Raw genomic sequence first — 26,939 nt, forward strand, 5'->3', positions numbered from 1 at the left:
TTTTATCGCTGCACCGATGGCTCAACACTTTGCTCTATTTGCTTTTTGCAAACACGTGCCTGCGACTTTATGCAACACTTATAAGCCAAAATCACGGAGGAATGCTAGGATACGCTAATAAATCACCCAGTACACAAGTTGAATATTAGTGAAAACTAAATGTTAAATAAGTTGATAAGCTAAAACCACAAAGCTTTTAGTGCTCTATTATTTCAGTATAGGGCAATGTTTTATTGGAATGTAGGAATCGAGAAAGTAAGAAATGCAGTAGCGCGCATGAGTCGTTCTTGAATTAACGTCTGTCGCTGCTGTCTAGATTCCAAAACACTGGCAAATTCCGGTTTCGAGCTCATTCCTTGGCGGTTGAGTGCGATTGAAAGCCAAGCGTTTCGAAGTACCTTTTCTGGGGCTATCGACCTTGTCTTCTTAGTGCTGTGAGGTAATTACTGCCGTCCTCGTAGTTTCGGAATCGCAACTCACAGAAATGAGAGCTCAATTAACGTGGTATTTATATTCGCACGCGCAGTGAGGCATTGTGCAAATATTCTGCACTTACACTAATGAAAGAAGGAAAGGAAGGCAATTACTGCATAAATAAGACATTTTCGATTAACTTTAAGCAGAGAAACTAGCGTTAACGCTTCAGTGAGGCGTCCCCTTGTACAAAAAAAGACATAACGACGAACCGGCAGAAAACAAAATGTGCCCCTTTCTGTGAGCAAATTCTAGATGCGGCCCTTCATCTGAGAGGTTTCACAGCTCTCCGAAGCCAAGGCACACATTGAACCCAGAGTGCAGCCATCGCATCATGCAAGATATCTCACTCGCGTTTGCAGCTACGAGTCAATAACTCGACAACACTTCTCCGTTCAATGCAACCTTTCCGCAGCACCTTTCCTGGGCGCCTCCGAGCCGTTATCGAAGGCTACCGCTGATAAGGGCTGCGGTGTACACGGGTTTGTATTGCAGCCAGGCAGCCATGGAACCTCGGTCTCCTATCGCGGCTCGAGGCGCTGGGAGGCTCCGTTGTGGAGTGCGAAACAAAGTAGCCTTCGTGGACAACGGTTTGTGCATTAGCCTCTTCGAACGTTTGGTAAACCGTCGTTGACGTCACTGCCTTGAAGTTCGAGATGGTCGCTTGGTCATGGCTTGAGGAGTGAAACGCCGAACACTGCAGCACTTCCCAGGGTTGAAGGTCGCTACAGGGAGAGCGATCAGCTAGCGAGGTAAGTACCATTTTGCTTCACGTTCGTGCAACTGCATGGGAGCATCAACTGAAGAATGTCTACCCGCATCAAGACAAGGAAATATATCGCAAGCAATTTACTGAGCCGGCTTTCTGTATGTAACTGGGGGAGGTGAAAATGTTGCGCATTGCACAGATGTACGGAGTGATAATACCGCTGTGCACATGAAGTTCGCCCAGCAAGACGCTACCACCGCATTTATTTCCAGTATGAATGAACGCGTCGCTGCCGTCGCCTACTTTTTCGTTTTTTTTTTTTTCGTTTTTTTTTTTTTCTGAGTACCTTGGTACACAATGGCATTTCCCACAACGTCCACGATGAGTTCTAATTATCAGGAAACGGAATAAACCTTCCACTTTTCTGAAAACTCCTGTTCTTATATAACAATGTCTTACGACAGCGTGAGTAAACAGGATAATGCAAATTTTGCAGAAATACTTCCTTACTTTAAAAGTACATAACGGTCAGTAGATGGCAGGAGCCATCACCTCTCGGAGCACCGCTGTTGATAATTCTTTTTCGATGCTTTAGAAAAATGACGTGAGCAGCATACTTTTCATTGTTTATTAATACAATGCGACTGGTGACGAAGCGTTTTCTGATTCAAGATAACTTTGTCAGCTGGTTTCACCGTTAACGTTGGGTGATAACGAGATAAAATTTACAATGGGCTGACATGAGCTTCAGCAGCCGTCAATTTTTTGTCATTCTGTCTATCAGGAGGTAAAAGATAAAATAAAAATAGAGCAGAAGTTAACTATCGCCGGTGCATCAGAGGGCGCTGTCCCAGCTCGTCTAGCCAAGTACAGCAGTAAATTAAATAATATTTTGATATTTCACTCTGCTAAACAAATGAGAAGACTCCAGATTGTGGTACTTGCAATTTCCTCTTGTTAAGAGCAAGAGTACTCTAACAACGAACTATTCCCCTGCCTCGTAGGGTCATTGAGGCGACGTCAGTGCAGGATGGCCGACGGGCAACCGAGATTTGAGTGTGCTGCTTGAATTGCCTGAACATAATTCAGGCACCAGTGCTCAGCGAAGTAAATTGTTCTTGTTTGCGTCTTGATTTATCTATTTTGTCGTGATAGCCTCGTTCTGACCAAAACAAAGAAATCAAAAAACGATACAATGTCAGGACGTCTCTGTTGGAAATCATTTCCTCAAGCTGGCTCATTAAATGGGACGTTTATGCATTATAGCTAGAGATAAACGTAACGAATACGATAGGTAAAGACTGTGCATTCAAGGTCAAAGTGATAAAACTTTACAAATGATTCAAGTATCTATGCGTGCACGACTAATGTTATTAATTCATTTCATTTCATTACTATAAAACGTATTTCAAATTTTCTCTACTCGCAAACATCCCAGCTCTCCTCTCTCTCACGTCGTTTGTTCCAGGGAAAAAAAAAGACAGTCTGCTCCAAACTCTACAAGAGCGACAGCACCTCTCTACCGACCACCACCATGCTGCCTTTAGTGGCGGTGCTTTTGGCCGTCGCAGTGTTCCTGCTTTCGGCCGGCACCCTAACCTGGTTGTACTTCAAACTGATCAGACAAATGTCTTGGGAGGACCACAAAGGGTCTTACAAGCCGCAGAAAGTGGAAGAGCTGACTTTGGGCAAACCTGTTCGGCTCCTCAACGGGTCAACGAAAGCCGCCACGACTGACGAAACCGACGCCAAGGACGTCGAAGCAGGCGGAGAAGCCACAGAAAACTCGGGAGTTACTCTGCTGTCACTCACACCGCGCAAACCAGAAGGTGAAAGCACGCATCACGAAAACACCACACAGTTTGTTCAGTCCAAGTTGGTTACCAACGGAGATTCGTTTGAGCACCAACCGGTCCCGTCAACTGTGGGACACGATGTTAGTAAGTGCGACTCTGCAAGCCCACAAACCCAAAGCCTCTGTGTAGTGCAAGCGCTGACCCATGATGCAAGCCCTGAATCAGGCGTGAAAGAGAGTCGTGACAAACTACTGGAACCACCTTGCCCTGGCGTTCTTCGATGCCAGGCTACGTGCTTGAACGAAACGGCAACAAATGGCACCATCCGCACAAAGACAGGTTTAGCGCACCATGGCGAACCAGGGAACGACAGCGAAGAATTGTCTCTGTCGCCGATGCTGTGGGACTACGCCGGATTCAAGTGGCCCGGGAAGTGCAGAGAGGACATGTTCACCATGGACGAAGAAGGCCACACCGACTCCGAATACAGCTGCACGAATGACGAAGAGGAGGATTCGGATGGCCACTCCAGCATTTCGGGTGTACACCACGGTCTCCGAAAGACTCAACGCTCATATTCTTGCTACTCATTCGTCGATCACTGCCCAGGACAGCAGCAGAACCACAGATATGTCCAGCGGGTGGCTCCAGAATGCACCGTATTGCGTTGCGGAGCGGCCTCTTCTGGAAGCCTGCTCGTTTCGGACGAAGACGAGGCCGACCAGGCCTTCTTTGGCAAGGCCCAACATGACGAGTCCTACAGACAATACCTGGAAAGTATCATTCTAAAGCGTAAGGCGAGAATGTATTACGGCCGGTACGGTCACTACTCGCAATCTTAGGGAATATATATTTGTCAGTGTGCGGAAGTGGTGATCAATACGCATACGAAGTTAGTGGTGACGACATTCCTTTGTACAACGTTCAAGGATAGAGAAGCCGCAAAAAGATATCACACCTTGGCGAGATGACTACCCCAACTCGTTGCACTAATGAGATACAAAGCCAGTAATTGTGTTAGTGGTGAACAAAGCCTAAGCTATTTTCCTATTTTCAAGGCGAATGACTCTACAGAACACAAATTTAATGTTATCTACCAACGAGTCCTCAAAAAGGTTATTCAAATTGACACGCTGGGTTGAATTACGAGACGTTATGTACTTAGGAGTGATCATCAAACGGGGTTCAGAAAGCTTGTCTTTAACATGCCTTAAGCGAAGTCGAGATGAAATGGCACGTCACGACACAGCTCTTCATGATTGCTTGTGTGTATCATTAGATGCCATCAAAAAAGAAGATGCATAATAAGGATAAGCTCCCAATACGGTGACGCGACCTCAGCTACCACTGTCCAGCATTACATCGTTCAAAACCGCCCAATATTTTGCACGCTTACCGGGCGTTGGTAGACATTTTGTAGCTTTGCACTAGAACATACTGAAGACGTAGCATCACGCTTACTCAGTTTGTACAGATGTCACGGCGAGCTCGGGCATCGAGAAGTATTGTAATTTGCGTAACATGCACAAATTCCGTTCTTGCCTGCCTAGACAAAGCAACATGTACTGAAACAGGCGCAGCAAATTTCGCGGTCGTATCTAGGGCACATGCGTGCTCCTATAAAAAAAAAAAAAAAAAAAAAAAAAAAAAAAAAAAAAAAAAACATGCCGTCTATCACGTAGTGGATAAAACTACTAGCCTTTGAACGCCTTACACTATGTCCCATCCAAAACCTAGCAGAAAACTTCTAACGCCGCTTTTCACCACAATGTTATGAGCATACAACTACGTCACAGTTGCCGCCATTTTGTGGTGCGGGTAGCACGGCAAGAGCCTGCAGGCATATAAAATCAGCTTAAGGTTATCTGTTTAAGCTTGTACTTCAGAAGTAATGCTCAAGACCACAAAATGGCGCCCGTGACGTCGACTGAATACTTCGTATAATTATAGTGTCATACGTTGTTCCGATTGCTCCTCCTCTGCTTTCGGTCTCACTTGAGGACGCTATGCTGCTGTACGAGACTATAGGTATACATCATGAATCGGCACCAGTAATCGAAGTTGGATTTCACTGCCCGGGCAGGAGAAGCGTAAGTTCACAGTGAAACATCATTTCAGCTCTGCTAACTATAGCTGCGAAATTAACAATCTTGTCAGTGCTTCCACTTTGCCCTCTATGCTGTTGCCGTTGACCAGTTTGAATAACATGTACTGCTATACACATGACACTGGATTCTAAAGTGCCGAATGAATTCTAAGGAAAGGAAGGAATATTAAAGGTGCGTATAACGATCTTTAGAACAGTGGCAAGAAGAAATAAATTTTGAATAGTATTCACCAAACGAAGGCAAGATTTAAAATGAATTATGCGATTGTGATGGCAACTTGAACGAAATATTTAACGGAGCGTGAACGAAATAATCAGCAAAAGAAACAGTGCATGCACGTTCGTAAAAAAATAAAAACGGTATAACTCAACATTCAGCTTATTCTTTCTCTTCCTCCTCTCAAAACGGGGTCATTTCTTTCTTCGCGCCCGCCATGAAGTTTTTTTTTTTCTTGCGGTTACCATGGATACAGTTATACTTGGTAATCGCGAAAAAATACGGCGAAAAGTTTGTTGGTGTTTTGAAGCCTGTGAGTTCAAATAAAATGTGAATTATGCGATTGTGATGGAACCTTGAACGAAATATTTAACGGAGCATGAATGAAATAATCACCAAAAGAAACAGTGCATGCACGTTCGTAAAAAAATAAAAACGGTATAACTCAACATTACGCTTATTCTTTCTCTTCCTCCTCTAAAAACGGGGTCATTTCTTTCTTCGCGCCCGCCATGAAGTTTTTTTTTTTTTTTTTTTTGCGGTTACCAGGGATACAGTTATGTTTGGTAACCGCGAAAGAATACGGCGAAAAGTTCGTTGGTGCTGTAAAGCCTGTGAGTTCAAATAAAATGTGAATTATGCGATTGTGATGGCACCTTGAACGAAATATTTAACGGAGCCAGAATGAAATGATCACCAAAAGAAACAGTGCATGCACGTTCGTAAAAAATAAAAACGGTATAACTCAACATTCAGCTTATTCTTTCTCTTCCTCCTCTCAAAAAGGGGTCATTTGTTTCTTCGCGCCCGCCATGAAGTTTTTTTTTTCTTGCGGTTACCGTGGATACAGTTATGTTTGGTAACCGCGAAAAAATACGGCGAAAAGTTCGTTGGTGCTGTAAAGCCTGTGAGTTCAAATAATATGTTTTTTAAAGGGGATCCATGCTGCAGTCGCGCCCCATTGTGTTCGTGCCTAAACTTGAGAGGGATTCCACAGCTGGTAAGCGCGGATAAATATTTAGCCGGTAGTCATGTACTACACACGGGTGCATTCCACGGAAATAAAAATCTGGGAGGTCGAAAAAAGAAAATATCACTTCGCTGGATTTGCATACATGAGCCTGCCAAGTTAGAGACAGTAACGCACACACTTTCTTTACTGGCACACTTCATACACTTTTTGTTGCATTTCGGAAGCGTAGAGTCTCCAGAAATTTCATGTGTTACCACCTACTGCGAAAGGAAAAGGAAAAAAGCGAAGAGTGCGCTGTGACTTCGAGCGAATAAAGACATTCCACATAATCACCATACATAATTACATTCACAACCACGTTTTTCACAAAAACGCCTAAAATGTGTTTTATAACATCGCCCCATAACGTGCGCAGCTGTGAAAGAAGCAACCCCGCAGGCATCAAGAGAAATCTGAGTCACGGCCACTAAAGTGTCGACAAGTACTTTCAAACCGATAATATGTGGTAAAGATTAAAATTCTACACACACATTGTCAAAAAGTACCATAAGAAAGAGATTCTGAATATCTGTCACTTTACATAAACCTGTCGAACAGTACCAGCACCATATCACGAACCGATGGGTGACACTTGGCGGCCGCGAGAACTTTCTTCCAGAAGGCTGCACGACCTCATCTCCAGGCGGGAACAATCGGCAGCATCCAGGTCCGTGTAAGGCGAACACGAGTGCCTGCGGTTCCAGCTGCCCCCTTTGAGCACACTGGGCAGCGATACGGCGGCGCCCGCGAACCTCGAACAGGGCAGCACGCCGTTCTTATTGTCCCGGGGATCCGGAAACAACATCGACGAGCTGCTGCAACCGGAGTCGAGTTTCTCCAGCGTCACTTGTCCGTGCACAACATCTCCTTCGAGAATATCTCCGACGTACCGCCAAGGTGCCTTGCCGTCGCAATCTCCGCCCTGGGTGTGGTGAGTGGATGTCTTTATACGACAAGGAGGGCGAGGTGGTGGAGGTTCTTTGATCTGCCACGTACTGTCATACAACTCGATGGTGCTCGAGTAAGACGAACTCTGCTCGGTCGAGCAGTTAGGTCTCTTCGATGGGGCAGCAACAACGGCGGAACTGCCATTGCTGCGGCCGCTGTTCACCCCTGGATCGACATAGCCGTTGTACAGTCCCGCCACGCTGTGGGCGGCGGAGTTGAGCTTGAAGGCTGCCATGCAGGAAGCCGTGTCGAGTCCGTAGCAGAAGCAGACCCCCAAACTTAGCACGACGAGCGCGACGAGGACGATGGCCATTAGTAGGAGCAAGTGCATGACCGTACAGACAGCCGCATTCCGCCTACAGCTTTCTCTGCTCTAGTTGACCAGCGTGCCGGATCCGAAACTGCGCATTCTGCTGGCCGTGGACCACGACACCACTTTGGAGGTGGCGGGTTGCGCTACATGTGGTCGGGCGGTCGTCACTGGAGTGGCCTGCGTCAGTGAAACAGCTACGCTAAGCCAAACTAAAGAAGAACAAAAGAAGAACGTAAAAAAAAAAACAAAAAAAAAACAGAAGGACATCAAGTAGTGCTGAGATGACGCGAAAAAGGAGCTCGGGTCAACAAAGGCACTTGGGGATCATGCAGAATTCTTGGGGCATCACATCGGCTGGGTTAACACGAAGACAATCACCGGAGGTGGAACGACACGGCAAGGCTATATATACCCAGAATCTCGACATTCACACAATAGCTCACACTCAGGATCGCAAAGGCGATCTATCCTCTACAGACATCCACTGCTTATGTCACAGGATTGTTCATCATCATAGAATTTTCCATAATCAACATTCATCTTCACGTTTTCCTTGTGAGCAAGGATTCTGCAGAGACAAAACGTCTCCTTTTTCCAACCAGCATTTTCCACTTAGACATATTTTTCAGCATTGATCCTTGCCGACCACAGATGTTTACGTCATATTCTTGATTTCAAGAAGAAAAACGAAAACAGTGCATCGCTCGGCGCAGTTAGTGCTATGACGGTGATCGCTACCCCCGCAGCAGGCGTCCAGCTACCATCCATTCAGCAATATTTGTCGCTAGGTGTTAGTGATGCCATCACGAGCTAGTGGTGCAGAATTTGTCAGCCTGACGGCAACTTGTCTCTACGGAAGCGGGTTATTTTTAGTTCATGTTTCACATCATACGCACGCTTAACGGTAGCAATATAAACCACAGGCGGTTTACAAATGTCGTCTACAAATGTCGTTTACAAATGTCATACAAGTACACCGACTAGATCGACAATGCGGTCGATTTATCTGCTTTCCGGCGCCGCTGCTACCATTATCAGTTATGCTGTGAACACAGCCCTGTACGCAGCTCAAAAATTACATAGGCTCGCAAGAAGAATGGGAGGAAGGAAGCGAAAAGCGCATCACCAGGGCACGTGTCAGAGCTCATTATACTTCCGCGTCGTAACAGATCCTAAAATAAGGGCAAGGACCGATTGCAATTAGGGTTGGTAAACTCACCCCAACAAATTCGCATATCTAATAGACTGTTTATTTCAAGAGGCGGTTATCTTCGTAGCTACTCGTTAACAGCGGGGGTAAGACAAGCAATTAAATGCGCTCAGTGTTGACATTGACGCGACGACCATGCTCTGCCTTCTCTGTTTAGCAAAAGTAAAATCAGCACAGTGTGTTCGTGCCTTCGCATGCCCCAGCACGTGTCTGTCAATGAAGATAACGCCTTCCTGTCTGCTTGGTCGAAACAAGGTGCCACGCAAAACAGGTTGCACGTGTCTAAACGAAACACTAGATTTGAAGCCCCCGCGCTGCCCTTTATTGTTGTAAACAAAGTAACATACGACTGCTTCCAAAAGCATGACAGAAGTGGCGGGTTCACCATCGTACAGGCTGAGTGAATTTCTTTCCCATTTGTGTACTTGAGGTACGCGTTAAGCTTCCTACTTTCAAAGCAAATACGAGAAGGCGGCAGACCTGCAATAGTTGCGTGGAATTGGCGTTAGGCTATTGTAAACTATCGTCGACGCATTTCACGCATTACACGAAGTGACACTAGTTCGCAGTCTGTTTTCGCTGGCGGCATGTAGTGCAGATGCTTTCCCAGCTGCGGTGTGAAAACAGCATAGGTCAATGGACTCATAATGCCGGAAATAAAATAAAAATGAAAAGGACATACAAGTCAAAATTAACTATTCTATGAGCCAGCATCCTTCCAAAGTTTCCTATGCGGGAAGCTTCTGAAGATGGTTTGGTTTGGTTTGTAGGTCTTAACGTCCTAAAACTACTCAGGCTATGAGAGACGCCGTAGTGGAGGACTCCAGAGATTTCGACCACCTGGGGTCCTTCCATCAATTTACCACACTTCCTTGTAACCAGCACGCTATATACCTGTCAACGTTAAACAAAAACGCTCAGCATAACATCTACCGCATAATTTATTACTATTGCATATGTGGAAAGCAGCCTTCTATTATGACAGGACTATCACATATTATTCATATTATGCGGACTGCAACGCGAACACAGTTCAACACCTTTCCCGGGTAGGGATGCAATATTAAAACAAAAATAAAATGCGTACGTACGCTGTCAGCACACTCCTAAACTAAAAAGAACTAAAAAGAAAATCCTTCTTACAGCATCTTCTCAATAACACGAATGGATTTTCTCTTCCAATTTTTCTTGAAAGTTTGTATCCGCATGCAAATTTTGCTTCCTTCGCTCTGCAAAGCATCGCTTGAATGCTAAGAATGCTCATGTTGCCCTGACAAGAGTGCTCATGCATATAGAGCTTCCTTCCATTCGAAGCAATTCACACAGACATACATGTTACAGATAAACTAAGAAAGCGCACCACGGAAGCAGGTGCACGAAAAAAAAAAAAAAAAGCGACGGCTTCCTGAAGTCACACATGCAGAACAGAGGTATGCAAACCTGAGGTCACAGGAGCATCAGAGTGCCTTGCTGCACCAGGTCAGGCGTCTCCACTTCAAGACCTGCTCACCGACGCCGTCTGGCACAGTTGTCATCGGGCGGCACGGATTGCGGCTGGATGACGTCCTGGCGCCAGAATCGCGACTGGCCTCCCACTGTCCCCGTCTTCGCAAGCACGGGAGGGCGACATAAACGCCTCTTATCTAAGACCACGGCCCAGCATCAGGATTTCGAGCACGCGGCGTTCCTCCGCTCCATGTAATCTTATCGTGGATACCCGGAGTGTCGCTCTGACATGCGTGCAGCCGTTGTCGTTTTCACTTTGCCGGCCAGAGACACACCTGCGACGCTTCTACACGCTGCAATGACCAGCCCCTCAGTTATCGGTAGGTATACGTAGCCACTTTTGTCTTCCAGGTACCCAGCTCTGAGGAGGCTTTCCTCAGAAATCAAACAATCAAGCGAATCGACCCTCGCCCCAAGTTCTTTTTTTTTTTTTTGCAAAAAGTGTCTTTATTTGTGAGTGCTTTGCTTCTTCTTTGGTTGTATGGGATGCACTGTCTCATTGAGGCAATACAGGTCGTGTGAAGGTAAACACAGGAGGCAACAGAGGAGATTAATCAGAGATGCAGTAAAGCGGAGCCCTGTTGAAGTGATATACCCCGAGAACAGGTGCAGTATATGACTCCCCCACTAGGGCCTGCATATACTGTAACCGTGCGACCGCGCAAACAGCCATTCCATGAAAGTTTCCGAGCTCCCGAGACTGCAACACTGCGTTTTTCGGGACTTGGAAACTTTCATAGAATGGCTCTGTTCGTGAGGCCGCACGGTTGCAGTAGGCAGACTTCAGTAGGGGAGTCATATAAAGCCCTCAATTATGCGGGCAGCCTCGGAAAACGCAGTGTTGCAACCAAGGTGGAAGGGGGCGGGGGGGGGGGGGGGGGGGGGGGTATTGGCCGGTAAGGGCAAAGTGAAGACAAATCCAGTACCCGGACTGAGACCGAAAGTTGAAGCCCTGACATTTCTTATATGCCTTGAGTCTAGCATTTTTAATGTTTGCTTGAATTATAATATAGCGACGGATGACAAAATGCTACATTGAAATACTAATAATATTTGAAATAAGAGAATTAAAGTCTTGCTGTTAAACAAAAATGAACTAAAGAGCATGCACACCAGCGCCGTTGATATTATGTTGGTTGCACGAACACGTCAATCGCCAAAAGAAACAAAAATGCTCGTCTATCACAAGACGCGCCCCACTATAGCGCGTCAGGATTCATGGAACACCGGCTACCGTGGGCCTGTTCATGTCACGGCCTTGTTCCCTACTGCGGCCTCATTATCACCATCCTGATTTTCTGACAGTTTCCGCAAGCTGACATCCTTGGACGGCGCCATGGCCCATATCTTCCTTATGACCCAGCAGCACTTTACAATGAAAAGAGCCATCGCCACGCCGATCACAGCAAAAGCGATCAGCTTGTACTCCATGCTCTTCAGTCATCTTCGAACGTGCGTACAGAACCACCTGCACAGAAAAGGACGGGGAAGGACCACGTGTACAGCAGAGGACAAAAGTCTACGACACGCACGAATACCATGCAGGGACATAGGCGCATACTGAAGGGCGCCTGTTTAACGCGTATTACAGTATACAGTGAAGGTGGGTTTTGATTTTACCTCCACATGTATAGTATCCAGCTACTAGCTGATTATTATATGCGCCTAAGTTATTGTTAGGGCATTTTAGAAACCTGTGTCCGATGGTACGTGGCCACTATACGTTGAACAACCAGAAACAGCGCAAGGCTCACGTTCGCTTAAACCACATTTCAACAAAAGCTACGTGGACCGTTTGAGCCGACCGTGACGTCATGCGCGAGCCTCCAGCATCGCAATGCATTTGAATTTGCGGTATATCAAAGCGAATACTTTACATGCCTAGCTGTCACAGTGCCGAGTTTCTTCTGGCTTTTATGGATTATGTTTCAAGAAAACAAACGAAACGGCTCTCATGTTCTGCATAACAGGGCATAGAAAATTTGAAAAACTGTATGAAAGAATGTCAATAAAGAGGTGCTTTCCAACTCTCGCAACTGCCATTTGATGACATTTGTTACTTTCTCAACATTTTCCTAGCCCGTATTTTCATCTACATATCCAACATTTCCGAGTTCATGTTATCAGGGCCTCTATCACTTGTCTTTTTCTTGACCAACACACCACCATGTACCGGTAGGATGCACACCTTGCAAGAACAGTTCCACTTATTAATTATTTCTCTCGTACTCTACGGCGAATAGTGGATTTTCTCCGGCCTATCGTGAGTAGTAATCCCGGAAAGCGTCAGCAACCACCGCATAGTGGGGAAATCCAGTGCAAGTGCCCGTTCCGGCTACTGGATCTTCGGCCTTCAAAGATATGTTATTGCTAATTTTAACCTAAAAGAGATAAGAAATAATATTGTGAAACAGGAGGAAGCACCGGCAGGTTCACTTTTCTAATGCCAGCCCAGCCAAAGCAGCAGCAATAAACCAGCAGCGTTTCGTCCACACTTCGTCTTCTTCGGACGAGAAGACCTATGATGATGAGTACGTACAGATGAAGATGACGTTCACGCACATTGCTTACACTCTTCCCCCTGTTATTTGGACGACAACAACAACAACAACTCCCGAACGGAAGTTATATATGAAGGTCGGCGGTTAAAGTGTTTCAATCGCGACACGTCCTGCGACAACGACGGCCATGAACAGGCGATGCAGGAGGGTTGGATAGTTCACAGGTGATGTTCCAGAACCGAGTAGGGGGCCAATAAAGTGGCTCAGAAATTTTTCACGCAAGCTGGGGATGCGAGTGGATGTCCAGAGTAACACTTCGTCGCCAGGGCAGAAGGACACTGAGCGGTGGGTCGAATCATATGTGTTTTTTTTTTCTGGAAGCTTGAGTGCCCTCAGTTTTAAGGTGGACAAGCTCACGACAGTGAGTTATACGAGAAACGAATTATTCGTGGGAATGTGCGTCACAAGGTATGGAAGCTGAGAAGAAAGATGCTTCGAGCGAGAAGGTAGGGTGACGGCCATAAGCAAGAAAAAACGAAGAATAGGTGCTGTTTCGTTGAACGGCAGTGTGGTAGGCAAAAACTGATTCGGTTATAGGAAGGGAAAGGCGCAGTAACTGTCCAACTTGTTTTCTGTGGACACCTCAACCGCGCCGTTGGGGAAGGGAGGAAGGTGGGAGAGAAAGTGGAAAGAGAGAAAGAGGAGCCAGAGTGGAGGGCTACGGAGAAATTTCGACCACCTGGGGATCTTTAACGGGCGCTGACATCGCACAGCACACGGACGCCTCTTCGTTTAGCCTGATTCTAATAATAATTAATAATTGGTTCACTGGAAGGGAAAGGCGCGGTACCTGTCTAACTTGTTTTTTGTGGACACCTGAACCGCGCCGCGAGGGAAGGGAGGAAGGTGGGAGTTAAAGTGGAAAGAGAGAAAGAGGAGCAGTAGTGGAGGGCTACGGAGTAATTTCGACCACTTGGGGATCTTTAACGTGTGCTGACATCGCACAGCACACGGACGCCTCTTCGTTTCGCCTTCATCGAGGCGCAGCCGCCGAGGTCGGGTACGAATACGGGTATTCCGGACAGTAGTCGGGCGTCTTACCACTGCACAACCCCGGCGGGGCGTGTGGTAGGCAAAGGTGACAAAGGGGAGCAAAGAGTCCCAGTTGTTGTGATGAGGGTGAATGTATATGGACAGTATGGCAGAAAGGGTGCGATGAAAGCGTTCTGTGAGGCCATTGGTCTGAGTGTGGTAAGCGATAGTAGTTTTGTGTATACCGTGCTCGAAGCATAATAATAATTGATTCATGTATAGGAAGGGAAAGACGCGATAACTGTCTCACTTGTTTTTGTGGACACCTCAACCGCGCCGTAAGGGAAGGGAGGAAGGTGGGAGTGAAAGTGGAAAGAGAGAAAGAGGAGCCGCAGTGGAGGGCTACGGAGTAATTTCGACCGCCTGGTGATCTTTAACGTGCGCTGACATCGCACAGCACGCTCGAAGCATGAATCACTACTGCGAGTTACGGATCGGAGGAGAGGAAAGACTTTCCACGATAGCCGAGTGAGGAGGAGACGCGGGGCGCAGTGCCGAAGAAGTACGGTGTGGAAAAAGAAGTTGGCGATTCTGGCCAATCCCCCTCTGTGGGTATGTGCCATTATAACGGGGGAGGAGAAGAAGAAGAAGAACAGCTGTGATTTCAGCGTATCGGGTGAGGTGGTCGACGGCAGTAACGATCCAGCGGTTGCCCGCTGGAATCAAGGGCAGGTGTCCATACAAATCGATGCCGACCACTTCGAAAGGCGTGGAAGGACACAGGAGAGGTTGAAGGAGACCGGCCGGAGATGTAGACATCTTGCCTCGTTGGCAAGGGATGTAAGACGCGACGCATTTCAATGCAGAGGTTGAGAGGCCAGACCAGAAGAAACGGCTCTTGATGCGGTCACAGGTTATCTGATAGCCAAGATGGTCAGCGGTGTGATCGTCATGAAAGGCTTGCAGAATTTGACGGCTCAAAGAGCGGGGAATTACGGGAATAGCGTGCCATCCTGTAACTTGAAAGTGTTGCGCCGGCGACGGAGATGAGCATTTGAAGGCAAGGTAACACCACTCAGGTGATCAATCAGCTTTCGACGGTATGGGTTAGTACGTTGGTGGTGAGCGGCATCACAGTCTATTTCTGGTGCGGGAGAAATGGAGGCTGCGGTCATGATTGTGAGCTCTGAACGGTGTGGCTCCGAAGGCGCCGGCAAGGAAGGCGAGTGGTGGTACTGCGATGGCGAAGCAATAGGACAACGAGAGTGAGCGTGGGCGCCGTTGTGCTGCTTGACTTATTAATGCGAAAGCATTACTTCGCTATGCTCACCGATTTCTGTCCGCAGACCGTGTCCGCAGAACGTGTCCGCAAAGTCGTGTCCGCAGCAGTTATAATCGAGAAGTGGTAGAAAGTGCTGTTAAAAGTGCTTACAATATAATTAAGAGCTAGATTGAATATCACTGCACCGCAAGATAAAGAAAAAATTACAGGATATAATAAAAGGTAAACCTTCATTTGCGTTTACCCACGAAATGGCAAGAAATAGGATGGATGGACTAAACTTTAATGTCCAACAGATAAGGTGATCTACCCACCCCCCGACACGCAGGTCAAGGGGCGGGTGCCGCCGCCTCAGAGGCAGGCCGGGAGGTCTTGGGTCCCAGCAGCCTCTTCAGCCAGTTGGACGAGTAGGAGCTGGAGCTCAGGGTCCGAGCTGCACAGCAGGGTCTCCCAGGTGTCTCTACAGCCTATATTGTTCGTCCTCCTGGGAGAATACGGGCATTCCCATATTATGTGGTCGAGGGTCCCTCTCGCCCCACAAAGATTGCACTTGTCACTCCTAGCCTCAGGGAACATGTGGTTCGCCATAACCGGGTGCGGATATGTATAAGTTTGCAGTCGCCTCCACGCCACTGCTTGTCTGCTGTTTAATTTCGGGTCTGGTGGGGGTACCAGTCTACGATCCAATCTGTAGTGCTGCGTGATCTCCCCATATTTTAGCAAGCGCTCTCCGCTTCCTCGGTCATCAAGTGGCCCTGTAGCGGCTCGGCGGTAGAGATCTCGAGCCAGCTTGTGGGCCGCCTCGTTGCCGGGGACGGCTTCGTGCGCAGGAGTCCAAATTATTTGAATTTTCCTATCCAACTTTTTCTGGCCTAGGATTCTGGCTGCTAAGGGCGAGATCCTGCCCTTGCTAAAATTTTGTATGGCAGTTTTGCTGTCACTTATGACAAACTTCGCTTCCGTTCCGACGCAAGCTAACGCGATCGCAGTTTCCTCGGCTATTTCTATGCTCCGCCCGCGCAAAGTGGCAGCTGTCACGGGATTGCCCCGGCCGCTGACGACCGTTGCTACCGTGAAACTGCCACCACCTCCCGCCGCGTCTACATAGGCCACTTCATGTTCCGAAATTTCGCCGAATCTAATTTCTAATGCTTCGGCTCGTTTTTTCCTCCTGTCTTTGTTATATTCCGGGTGCATGTTTTTTGGCAGCGGGGGAATCACCAAATTTTGTCTGACTTCTCCAGCTACCTCCACCTTGACCGTGGGACCCCTATCCGGATTTATTCCAACTTTCGTCAAAATGACTCTTCCTGTCTTCGTGGTGCTAAGTCTCTCAATTTGAGAGGTTCGCACCGCTTCCACAAGTTCTGCCCATGTGTTGTGTACCCCTAGAGCCATCAGTCTCTCTGTGGATGTGCATATGGGCAGTCCCAGCGCTCTTTTTACGCATTTTCTCATTAGAGACTCAATTTTTTCTTTTTCCACCGCTTTCAAATCTAGATACGGCGTTGCGTAGCTCACTCGGCTGAAGATGTAGGCCTGTATCAGTTTCATCAAATTTTTTCCTTTAACCCTCGGCCTCTGTTGGCCACCCGCCTAATTAGGCTCAGGGTCTGCATCACGTGATTCTCCAGCCTCTTGATGGTCTCGCCATTATGTCCGTGTGACTGGAGAATCAAGCCCAATATTCTGATTTGCTCGACTATTGGTACCTCGTTACCAGCCACTTTAATTTTGATCTCCGACGGTGCCTTGCACCTTAAGTGCTTCGGATTGTATATAAACAATTCTGATTTCTGCGGCGAGCACGCTAGGCCTCTCTCTGCCGCGTAATCGACTATAATGTCGGTGGCGGCTTGGAGCAGGTTTTCGACGTACGAATCACTTCCCCGGTTGACCCAAAGGGTGATATCATCCGCATATATACTAAATTTTAATCCTTCGAGCTTTGCCAATTGCTCGGGGAGTTCCCTCATAGCCACGTTGAAGAGTAGGGGGGACAGCACTGATCCCTGGGGCGTACCCTTACTCCCTAGCTCTATTGCGGGGGATTCCAGCGTCTGGAACTTCATGCAGGCCGTTCTACCCGTCAGAAAGTCCCTGATGTACCGATATGCCCTGGTACCTACATTAATCTTGTTCAGCCCTTCCAGGACCGCCTCATGTTTTACGTTGTCGAAAGCCTTCGTGAGATCGAGCCCCAAAATTGCTTTCGCATCTTTAGACTTTGAGTCTATTATGTCATGTTTGATTTGGAGCATGACGTCCTGCGTACACAAGTGAGGACGGAACCCGACCATCTCATGTGGCCACAGATCATCCTGCTCCATGAAATTCATCAGTCTGGTCTGGACGACGTGCTCCACCAATTTCCCCACGCATGAGGTTAAGGAAATTGGTCGTAAATTTGCTAGTTGAGGAGGCTTCCCTGGTTTCGGTATTAAAATAATGCTTGCCGTCTTCCACTGTTGTGGGAGCTCGCCTTTTTCCCAACATTCCTGCATATACTCCGTTAGATACCTAATGGAGTCATCATCTAGGTTCCTGAGCATTTTGTTCGTTACTCCGTCAGGGCCTGGAGCCGACTTCGTTTTAAGTCTTACAATCTCCGCCCTCACTTCCGCTTCTGTGATGGGGGCGTCCAGCGCCTCGTTAGGCGCTCCACCATAGTCAGGAAGTGGGGTTCGTGAAGTTTCCCCCACATACGTCTCAATTAATTTGTTCACGAAATCGTCATCGTTCCCTTCGAAAGCGTGCCTCACTTTTGCCAATCTTATACCAGATTGCGTCTTCGAGTTGTCTGGGTCCAACAAGTGCCGGAGGAAGCTCCAAGTCTTGGAGAGGTTCATGCTCCCCTCCATTTCGTCACACTTGTTGTCCCAATTTTGTTCGCATAATTTGAAAGTATAGTCTTCGATTTCCTTATTATGTCGCGCAATCCTTCTTCTGAGGTTGCGGTTCCATTTCTGCTTTTTGAGACGACGCTCCATGCCCTGCTTAGCTTCCCACATATGCAGAAGACGGCTGTCCGCAATCTCCGGGGCGTTATCACCTTCGAGCAATTTTGTTGCCTCTCTAACGTCCGATTTGAGCGCCGTCGCCCATTCCTCGATGCTTCTGATGGGTTCTAGTTCCTGAGCCCTCCTCATATCTCTAAATTCATCCCACTCAACGACGGCCGGTGCGCGAGCCCGGCGTGTTTTAACGCCTTTCCTCAGTGTGGAGACAATTATGTAGTGGTCGCTGCCAAAATTTTGATCCGAATTATGCCATTCTAGACCTTTTACGTTTTTCGAGAATGTTAGGTCTGGGGATGTATCCTTACTGACGCTATTGCCCACCCTCGTTGGGCTCTCGGGGTCCGTGTGCAAAGTGAGCCATAGGTCATGCGTATCCTCCCACAGCTGTCTACCTTTTGGGCACTGGTGCGGGTACCCCCATTCCTGGTGATGTGCATTAAAGTCCCCCACTATCAACAGTGGCTGGTTGTTTGAAATTTTGAGGGCCTGGCGAAGCAGAGCTCTGAACCTCACCTTCCTTTGCCTGGGTGAGCTGTATAAATTTAGAATGAATAGACTAGGGTCTTTCTGTTTTCCAGTTAAAACTTCTACAAACACGTTCTCGATCTCTCTCGACTCTAGATCGTGTTCAATGGCTGCAATGTTTCTTTTCACGAGTGTTGTGACCGAGGATTTCTCTCCCCTGTCACTATGAAATGACTGATATCCCGACAATTTTGCGGGCCCCCCGGTTTCCTGGAGAGCAATTGCCAATGGAGTCTCATCTAATAGCAAAAGGTACTGTTGCAGAATCGGCCGCTTGCGCCGGAAGCCGCGACAGTTCCACTGCCAGATTTGATTTTCATTTGCGCGCCTGGCCATTTTGCAGTTGCGAGACGACCTGTTCTATATTTTGTTGCCACCCGTTTATGGTGGCCATCTCATTCCTTAACCTTTGGCATTCCTCGGCCTGTTTCTGAACTGCCCCGAGGACAGCTTGAATTTGGATGTTGATATGATTCATAAATTCACTCATCTTGGCATCTAACCTTTCCAAATTTTCCATCCTTTTCTCCATAGCCTGAATAGGGTCGGTGTCTTGAATTTTGCGTTTCACCGGTGGTGGGAGGGACGGCTCTGTGACCATTTTATCCTGTCCCTGCGGCTGTTGACGTACCGCTTGGGAGGTCGTTTGTCTAATGGTTTGTTGCGGAGGAGGTGTTGCCTGCCTCTGTGATTTCTTTAAGTTTTGGATCTCGGACCGCTGCGATTCGACTATCCCCGTTAAGTTTTCGATCATTTGCTTTAATTTCTCAATTTCCTCGTCTCGTTTACCCCTGTGATTATTTTCCTGGGAGACCTTGCCCGCAAAACTCACACCCTTACGTTCCATGCTCCTACCTCGTCTCCATGCGTTGGCAGTATCCCTTGAGCTTGAGCGTCCCCTGGACTGGCTCCTGGCACAAGAATCGGAGCGGTCTCTGGGCGGCGGCGGTGGTCTGCCTTGTTTCGTTTCCAGAATCGGGAAAGAGTCCTCGCGGAATTCGAAGTCTTCTTTTACTTTCGGTTCGCTTTTCCGACTCTGATGTCCCCCACCAGTCGTCGCTGCATGGTCCATCTTCTCCCAATGTCGCTTCTTCACTTCGTAGGGAGTGCGGAAAAGTTCTCGACACTTGGGGTCTCCTAGTGCATGGCCTTTGCCGCAGAGCTGGCATGTTGGTTCACATTTGTGTTCTCTTGACGGGTTCTCGAGGCCGCAGCCACGGCACTTGACGTTCGTCGGATCCGGGCACACGTCCTCGCGATGACCGAGTCGGCCACAGGCGACGCATACTTCGTATTTTTTGCGGTACAGTTGGCACCTGTGCGGCGTCCCGTTCAGATAAATCCATCTTGGCACTTCTTTCTCCTTGAAGAGAATGAAGATCGACTTGGAATCTTTGCCCAGTCTGCGGACGCCTCGAATCTCGGGGTTGTCCTTGCGATCTAGGCGGTATAGAATTTCTTCAACAGAATATCCGAGCGGAACCCCGTGGATGACTCCCTTGCCGCAGTGCTCGGGGGTGGCCACGTAGGCAGAAGTGTCCACTTTTTCACCGTCGAACATGAGGTGTTTCACGCTCACGTACTTCAGCTTCCTCTCCGCACTTGTAGTGATGACCAGAACGGAGTGCTGCTTCATATTTGGAATTATTATATCTTCCTTCTCTTCGCGTGGATTGATCCCTGCCGACATTTTGATGATGTCAGTGAGATGTGCTGTTCCATATTTGGTAAGCCTAAGTAGGCCTCCACGAGGTCGGAGAACAATTTTCTCGGCGCCATCTGGAATGCGCGTCTGCTGACGCTCGATCGACTTGGCCGCCATTTTCCTGCGTGCTTGCTTTTCCTTGGCTCGCTGTTTCGCAGTTTTCTGCCCGCTCTTCTCTAGCGGCACGTACCTTCCTCCTTCGCTCGTGAACCATTATCCTGGTTCCGAAAATTCCTCCGGTGTAATCGTGGTTCCTTCCACAATATCCATGATTCACAGCTTTCGCACGACCACGAGCGGCAAACGATCCCCCGGTAGGGACGCCGTGGGCCCGGTCGGCCGTTTTAGGCTTAGCGCCTTTAAGCTCAATTCAGCTACGTGCTGCGTCGAACAAACAAAGTCAAAAATGGCAAAATAAAGTCCCACTTGCCGAAAAAATGGTATCTTCGTGGTCCTCTTCTCTTCTGCCGTCGATTGAGCACAAAAGCCAGGAAAGCAAGATCGACAGGCTGCCGAAAAAGCCAAAATTCGCGGAGCCCATGTGAAGCGCGTCCGCCCGCTTCGGCTCTCCACAACTCTCCCCAGCTAGCGGACCGTCGCAGCGGGGGCCACGTTCCCACACCACCCTCGGAGCCGCCCAAGAAATAGGGAATTTACTATCAGTGCACGTTAAAGAACCCCAGGTGGTCGAAATTTCCGGAGTCCTCCACTACGGAGTCTCATAGCCTGAGTCGCTTTGGGACGTCAGACCCACAAACCAAACCAAACCATTTTAAGCTATCGTCAACAATGCCATCAAGCACAAAAATGACTTTTATAAAAGCTGAGAAGGCTTTGGCTATTGCATGAAAGATAATGTAACGAAATTCAGAAAATATTTCATAAAATTTAAGACACCTCCTTAAAGGAAAGGCTATGAGCAATTTCACAGAATAAAACCACGTGCTCAGTTGTATATTTATTTTTTATATTTTTATTCTACATAATGCAATACTTGTTAATTCCTGATATTTATGAAGATCTGAGTATTGTTTTTAGGTGGTTTATAACAAAATCGAAGATGGGGATGTTTCCTTAAATTCGAATCGAAGTGTTGATTTTTTATAATAATAATTAGTTCGCAGGACAGGAAAGATACGGTATCTGTCACACTTGTTCTGTGGACACCTGAACCGTGCCGTAAACGAAGGGAGGAACGTAGGAGTGAAAGCGGACAGAGAGAAAAGGGTGCCGAAGTGGAGGGCTAAAATAATTTCGACCGCTTGGGGATCTTTAATGTGCACTGACATCGCACAATCCACGGACACCTTTTCGTTTCGCGTCCATCGAAACGCAGCCGCCGGCAGTCGGAATCGAACCCAGGTACTCTGTCACAGTAGTCGGGCATCTTGACCACTGCACCACCGCTGTTTTTTTTTTTTCTTTATTGCCTGACTTCGGCACAATACACAAAACCACTTACAGGGTGCAATGAGCATTCATTAATGCAACAATCAGCCAGGTGGGTTGTGGCGTCGTCATTCTAAAATTCTCTTAGGGTCACTAATGGCTCCAATCTTCCGAGCCACTCGGGAGCTTCAGGAGCAAGTTTCTGAATTTCAATATATCTATTCATGCCTTCCCGAAAATAGATCCGTGCTGGCCGTACGACAGGATCGCAATGATATCCTGCCATTCTCGAGCGCCAAATACAGTGGAGGGCCATTAGCATAATAAGGTCAAATGGCGCTCCATCCTCATTCTCTACTGGCAAGTACCTAATACCATGCGAGTCTAATGGAAATGCAGTGGGGCAATTCATTTCTTGACACGCTTGTACAGAAAAATGCCAATAATTTTCTTTGCATTCTGGCACCATCCAATGCGTCGCTGCCTTTGAAACTTTTTCTCGGTGTTACGGAGATCTTGCAAAAATGTGTAGCTCTCAAGTCGTGTGTTCGTTCACCACATTACTTCGAAATTGGCCAAAAAGTCAATTTTGTTTTTATATTTCTGCATTTCGACCAATTTAAAAGGTAATATGGAGTACAAACACCACCCTAGAGCTGCAAATGTTTGCAGAAATAAAGAACAAGGCCTCCGTAATACCGAGAAAAGTTTCAAAGGCAGCAACTCAGCGTATGGTGCCATAATGCAGGGCTAAATATAGACAATTATCAGTACAAGGTCTCAGTATTACATCAATTTCTATAACTTAAAACAATATAATGAAACGCCTTTATAGTCCCAAATAATTCTGAACTACTGAGTTGTGTGCAGTGAGATGTTAATAAAAGCCGAAGATGGTATTTTTTTTTTATGATTGAAATCAGTTTTCCTTTTCTTGTTGTTTTCGAAATTTGGCTGAATTTCATGCATCATGAAGAAAACACCTAACAATCTGAAACCTCAAATTAATTTTGCCTGGGGATCTTTAATGTGCACTGACATCGCACAATCCACGGACACCTTTTCGTTTCGCGTCCATCGAAAGACAGCCTCCATAATCAAGACAAAAGTTTTAGTGGCAACAACTTAGTTCTTTGTGCTAGAATGTAGTGTATGAAATCAAATTTTTTGCAATGCGGTTTCCCTGGAAGTACGTTTGCTATTTGTTTCCTGAAACAATTGTGGCAAGAAAAAAAATTTAATAGCGCTTCTTAAAGTAACAGTTACGTAGATTTATTGAGTAAAAATTATACACGACAAAGGTTCTGCGTGCAAGCATGAGGGCTCCAAAATTGTAATATTTTGTAATGGCAAAAGCGTCGTTTTCCACCTCTAGTAATATGCATTTTTTTTTTTTTTGCCGAGAACAAACTACTGCATACCTTGCAAAACTAAGGTTCATTCCTTTGTGTTCAAACATTTGCCCACAACATATAAAAATTCATTGAAACAAAAAATTGTCATGGGACCTCGATTATGTTATCTGAAAACATCCATACAAAGAAAACACAGAGAAAATACTGTTGGCAACTATGGCTGCAGGGCCCACACTGGATGCATAATCTGTCTTGTGACCAAAATTTAGCTTTCAGGGAGGCCTTTTATTGTCAAGAAACTGGGGAGTACTGCACGATATTTATTACTGCTATGCAAATGTTGACTGAAATGGTCCGAGCTTTCAATGCGATGCAAAATTTTGCTTCTGAGGTTTGGCACGCGCTTATGAGTAGTTAAGACTGTCATAGAAAACCAGTGATTTGTGTTTCTATATATTCATGAAGTAACTATGGAGTAAGATATCTTATGAACATATTCTCAGCCCTCATTGACACTGGTGCCCAAGTCTCGATCATGAGCTCATCATTTTGCCGCCGCCTCAAGAAAGTACAGACCCCCGCCGCTTCGCCCACCGTTCGTGTTGCCGATGGCAGTACTGCTGCCGTCACTGGGCTGTGCACTGCCCGAGTCACCCTTGCCGGTCATCACATCCCTGTTTTGTTCACCGTCCTCCACCAGTGCCCTCACAATGTGATCCTCGGCCTTGACTTTTTAACGGCCCACTCTGCCCTTATCGACTGTTCCAGCGGCCTTCTTCGTTTGGACCTACCTGTCTGCTCAGAACATCCTCCATCTACACCCCGCCTTCGCTCCACCGAGTTCGCTTGCCTGCCCCCTGACTCTGCTGTTTACCTACCTCTGTCACCTTTCCCGCCTGTGCCTGAGGGTGACTATGTTGCCTGCCCTATCACCGAGGTCTTTCTTGACCGTAACGTCGTTCTTCCTCATCTCATCGTACGCGTTACACAGAACAACACCTACCTTCCTATCCTGAACTTCAGTCTGTCACCCCAAGTTCTCCCCGAAGGAATATCCCTTGCTACCTTGTCTCCTCTCACAGACTGCACCATTTGTGCACTCAACTCTGGCTTACATTCAAGCGTCCTTCCAACATCCGTACTCCCCACCACAATTACCGACCCTATTTCCGCAATGATTGCCTCTGACCTCAGCCCCGAACACGCTCAGGACCTGCACAACCTTTTGTTATCCTTCTCCGACATTTTTGACTTTGATGCCGGTTCTCTGGCCCAAACATCAGTTGTGACTCACCGCATTGACACCGGCGATGCAAAACCTGTACATCGGAGGCCTTATCGTGTGTCCATTTCTGAGCGCCAAGTCATCCAGCAGGAGGTCGACAAGATGTTGGCCAACGATATCATCGAACCTTCGAACAGCCCCTGAGCTTCTCCTGTCGTGCTCGTTAGAAAAAAAGACAACAGTTGGCGCTTTTGCGTCGACTATCGACATCTGAACAAGATTACAAGGAAAGATGTTTACCCGCTGCCGCGAATAGACGATGCCTTGGACTGTTTACATGGAGCCCGCTACTTTTCCTCTATCGACCTTCGTAGCGGCTACTGGCAGATTTCTGTTGACGAACAAGACCGCGAGAAGACAGCTTTTGTCACACCAGATGGTCTTTACCAGGTTATGCCTTTTGGACTTTGCAACGCCCCTGCTACGTTTGAACGAATGATGGACTCCTTACTCCGCGGCTTCAAATGGACGACTTGTCTATGTTACTTGGATGACGTGATTGTCTTCTCGCCCTCGTTCGAAAGCCATCTTCGTCGCCTTTCTTCCATCTTCGCACTTTTTCGCCGTGCCGGACTTCAACTGAACTCAAAGAAGTGCAGTTTTGGTCGCCGCGAACTTAAAGTGCTTGGCCATTTGGTGAATTCCACCGGCGTGCAACCCGGTCCTGACAAAGTTCGTGCTGTCAGTGCTTTTCCATCTCCTCGTTCACCCCGTGATGTCCGCAGCTTTATAGGACTGTGCTCTTATTTTCGCCGGTTCGTCCCAAACATTGCCGCTGTTGCTCGTCCTCTCACCAATCTCCTGAAGAAAGGCGTTCCTTTCTCATGGGGACCAGAGCAGGCTAACGCATTCTCCACCCTCATCGCTGTTCTCACCAATCCTCCTGTGTTGGCCCATTTCAACCCGTCTGCCCCGACGGAACTTCGCACCGACGCCAGTGGCCACGGGATTGGTGCCATTCTTGCACAGCGACAACGCGGCCAACACTGCGTGATTGCTTACGCCAGTCGTCTCCTGTCATCAGCGGAACAGAACTACTCTATTACGGAACGGGAGTGCCTGGCTCTCGTCTGGGCCGTTGGAAAATTCAGACCCTACTTGTTTGGCCGACCATTCACTGTAATTACCGATCACCACGCCCTATGTTGGCTCTCTTCCCTCAAGGATCCTGCTGGCCGCCTCGGCCGCTGGGCACTGCGCTTGCAGGAGTATACCTTTTCCGTTGTATACAAATCAGGTCGGCTCCACCAGGATGCAGACTGTCTGTCCCGTTATCCCGTCGATCCCCCTTCCTCTACTGACCACGAGTCGGACCCCTGTGTGTTCTCTATATCGGACTTTTCTCACATAGCCGACGAACAGCGCTTGGACCCAACCCTCAGTTCTCTTATCGACCGCCTCCGCACACACAGCCGTGACTCTTCCCTCGCCCTATTCTTCCTTCATGGGAATACGCTATACCGCCGCAACATGCGACCTGATGGCGCTGAGCACTTGCTCGTCGTTCCCCAACACCTACGCTCTGCCGTTCTAGAACAAATGCACGACGCCCCTACAGCTGGTCATCTTGGCCTCTCACGCACATACGACCGCGTGCGCCGGCGTTTCTTCTGGCCTGGACTCTACCGCTCTGTCCAACGTTATGTAGCCGCTTGCGACCTCTGTCAACGCCGGAAGAAACCCCCTGTGCTGCCACCTGGACACCTGCAGCCGATTGCTATCCCGACTGAGCCATTTTCTCGTGTTGGCCTTGACCTCCTAGGGCCCTTCCCCGAGTCCTTGTCAGGAAACAAATGGATCGCTGTGGCCACCGATTATGCCACGCGGTACGTGATCACTCGCGCCATTCCAACCAGCTGCGCCACAGACGTTGCTGACTTCCTTTTGTACGACGTCATACTACATCATGGTGCTCCCCGTCAACTACTTACCGACCGTGGCCGCTGTTTCCTTTCCCGAGTTGTTGAGGAAATACTTCGTTCTTGCTCCGTTCGGCACAAGTTCACCACTGCGTACCACCCTCAGACGAACGGCCTTACGGAGCGTATTAACCGCACACTCACCGACATGCTCGCAATGTACGTATCCGACAGTCATCGCGACTGGGATATTAGTCTGCCATTTGTCACCTTTGCATATAACTCTTCGCGTAATGACACTGCTGGGTACTCTCCATTCTATCTTCTCTTTGGACGACACCCCTTACTGCCCTTCGACACTTTGCTTCCCGCCGCTGGCCCCGTCACAACCTATGCCCGCGATACCATCGCCCGAGCCGACGCTGCTCGCCAGATTGCTCGTCACAATATCACCGTCTCTCAAGAAGCTCAAAAACGCCGCTACGACGCTCACCACCGCGATGTGCACTATCCCCCCGGATCTCTGGTGCTGCTCTGGCGTCCGTGCCGTCGTGTGGGATTGTGTCAGAAACTTTTGCCCCACTACACGGGTCCTTACCGTGTACTACGCCCAGTGACCGACGTGACCTATGAGATTGCACCGCTCCACCCGAAGTCACCGACTGCTACACCTACTTCCGAAATTGTACATGTC

The 26,939-nt window shown here is 47.9% G+C and overlaps 2 protein-coding genes across 2 annotated transcripts; one reads left to right on the forward strand and one right to left on the reverse strand.

Moving 5' to 3' along the window:
• Positions 1-962: 962 nt before the first annotated feature.
• Positions 963-5,808, forward strand: LOC146208658 (uncharacterized). The gene is made up of 2 exons (XM_084595783.1): positions 963-1,226; positions 2,652-5,808. The coding sequence occupies exon 2, from the start codon at positions 2,718-2,720 to the stop codon at positions 3,819-3,821; it is 1,104 nt and encodes a 367-aa protein (XP_084451909.1). The 5' UTR covers positions 963-1,226; positions 2,652-2,717; the 3' UTR covers positions 3,822-5,808.
• Positions 5,809-6,150: 342 nt separating this feature from the next.
• Positions 6,151-11,105, reverse strand: LOC146208659 (uncharacterized). Its single transcript, XM_084595867.1, has 2 exons — positions 10,227-11,105; positions 6,151-7,753 (listed from the first exon to the last, which is right to left on the reverse strand). Exon 2 carries the CDS (start codon positions 7,592-7,594, stop codon positions 6,887-6,889), a length of 708 nt encoding a protein of 235 aa, XP_084451993.1. The 5' UTR covers positions 7,595-7,753; positions 10,227-11,105; the 3' UTR covers positions 6,151-6,886.
• Between the last annotated feature and the right edge of the window lie 15,834 nt (positions 11,106-26,939).

The sequence above is a fragment of the Amblyomma maculatum genome, chromosome 1, assembly GCF_055883805.1.
Source record: "Amblyomma maculatum isolate TAMU_Amacu chromosome 1, ASM5588380v1, whole genome shotgun sequence".
Lineage (NCBI taxonomy): Eukaryota > Metazoa > Arthropoda > Arachnida > Ixodida > Ixodidae > Amblyomma > Amblyomma maculatum.

Excerpts from the sequence above, each read along its gene's own strand:
- LOC146208659 (XM_084595867.1), bottom strand. The coding sequence starts at position 7,594 with ATGCACTTGCTCCTACTAATGGCCATCGTCCTCGTCGCGCTCGTCGTG.
- LOC146208658 (XM_084595783.1), top strand. The coding sequence starts at position 2,718 with ATGCTGCCTTTAGTGGCGGTGCTTTTGGCCGTCGCAGTGTTCCTGCTT.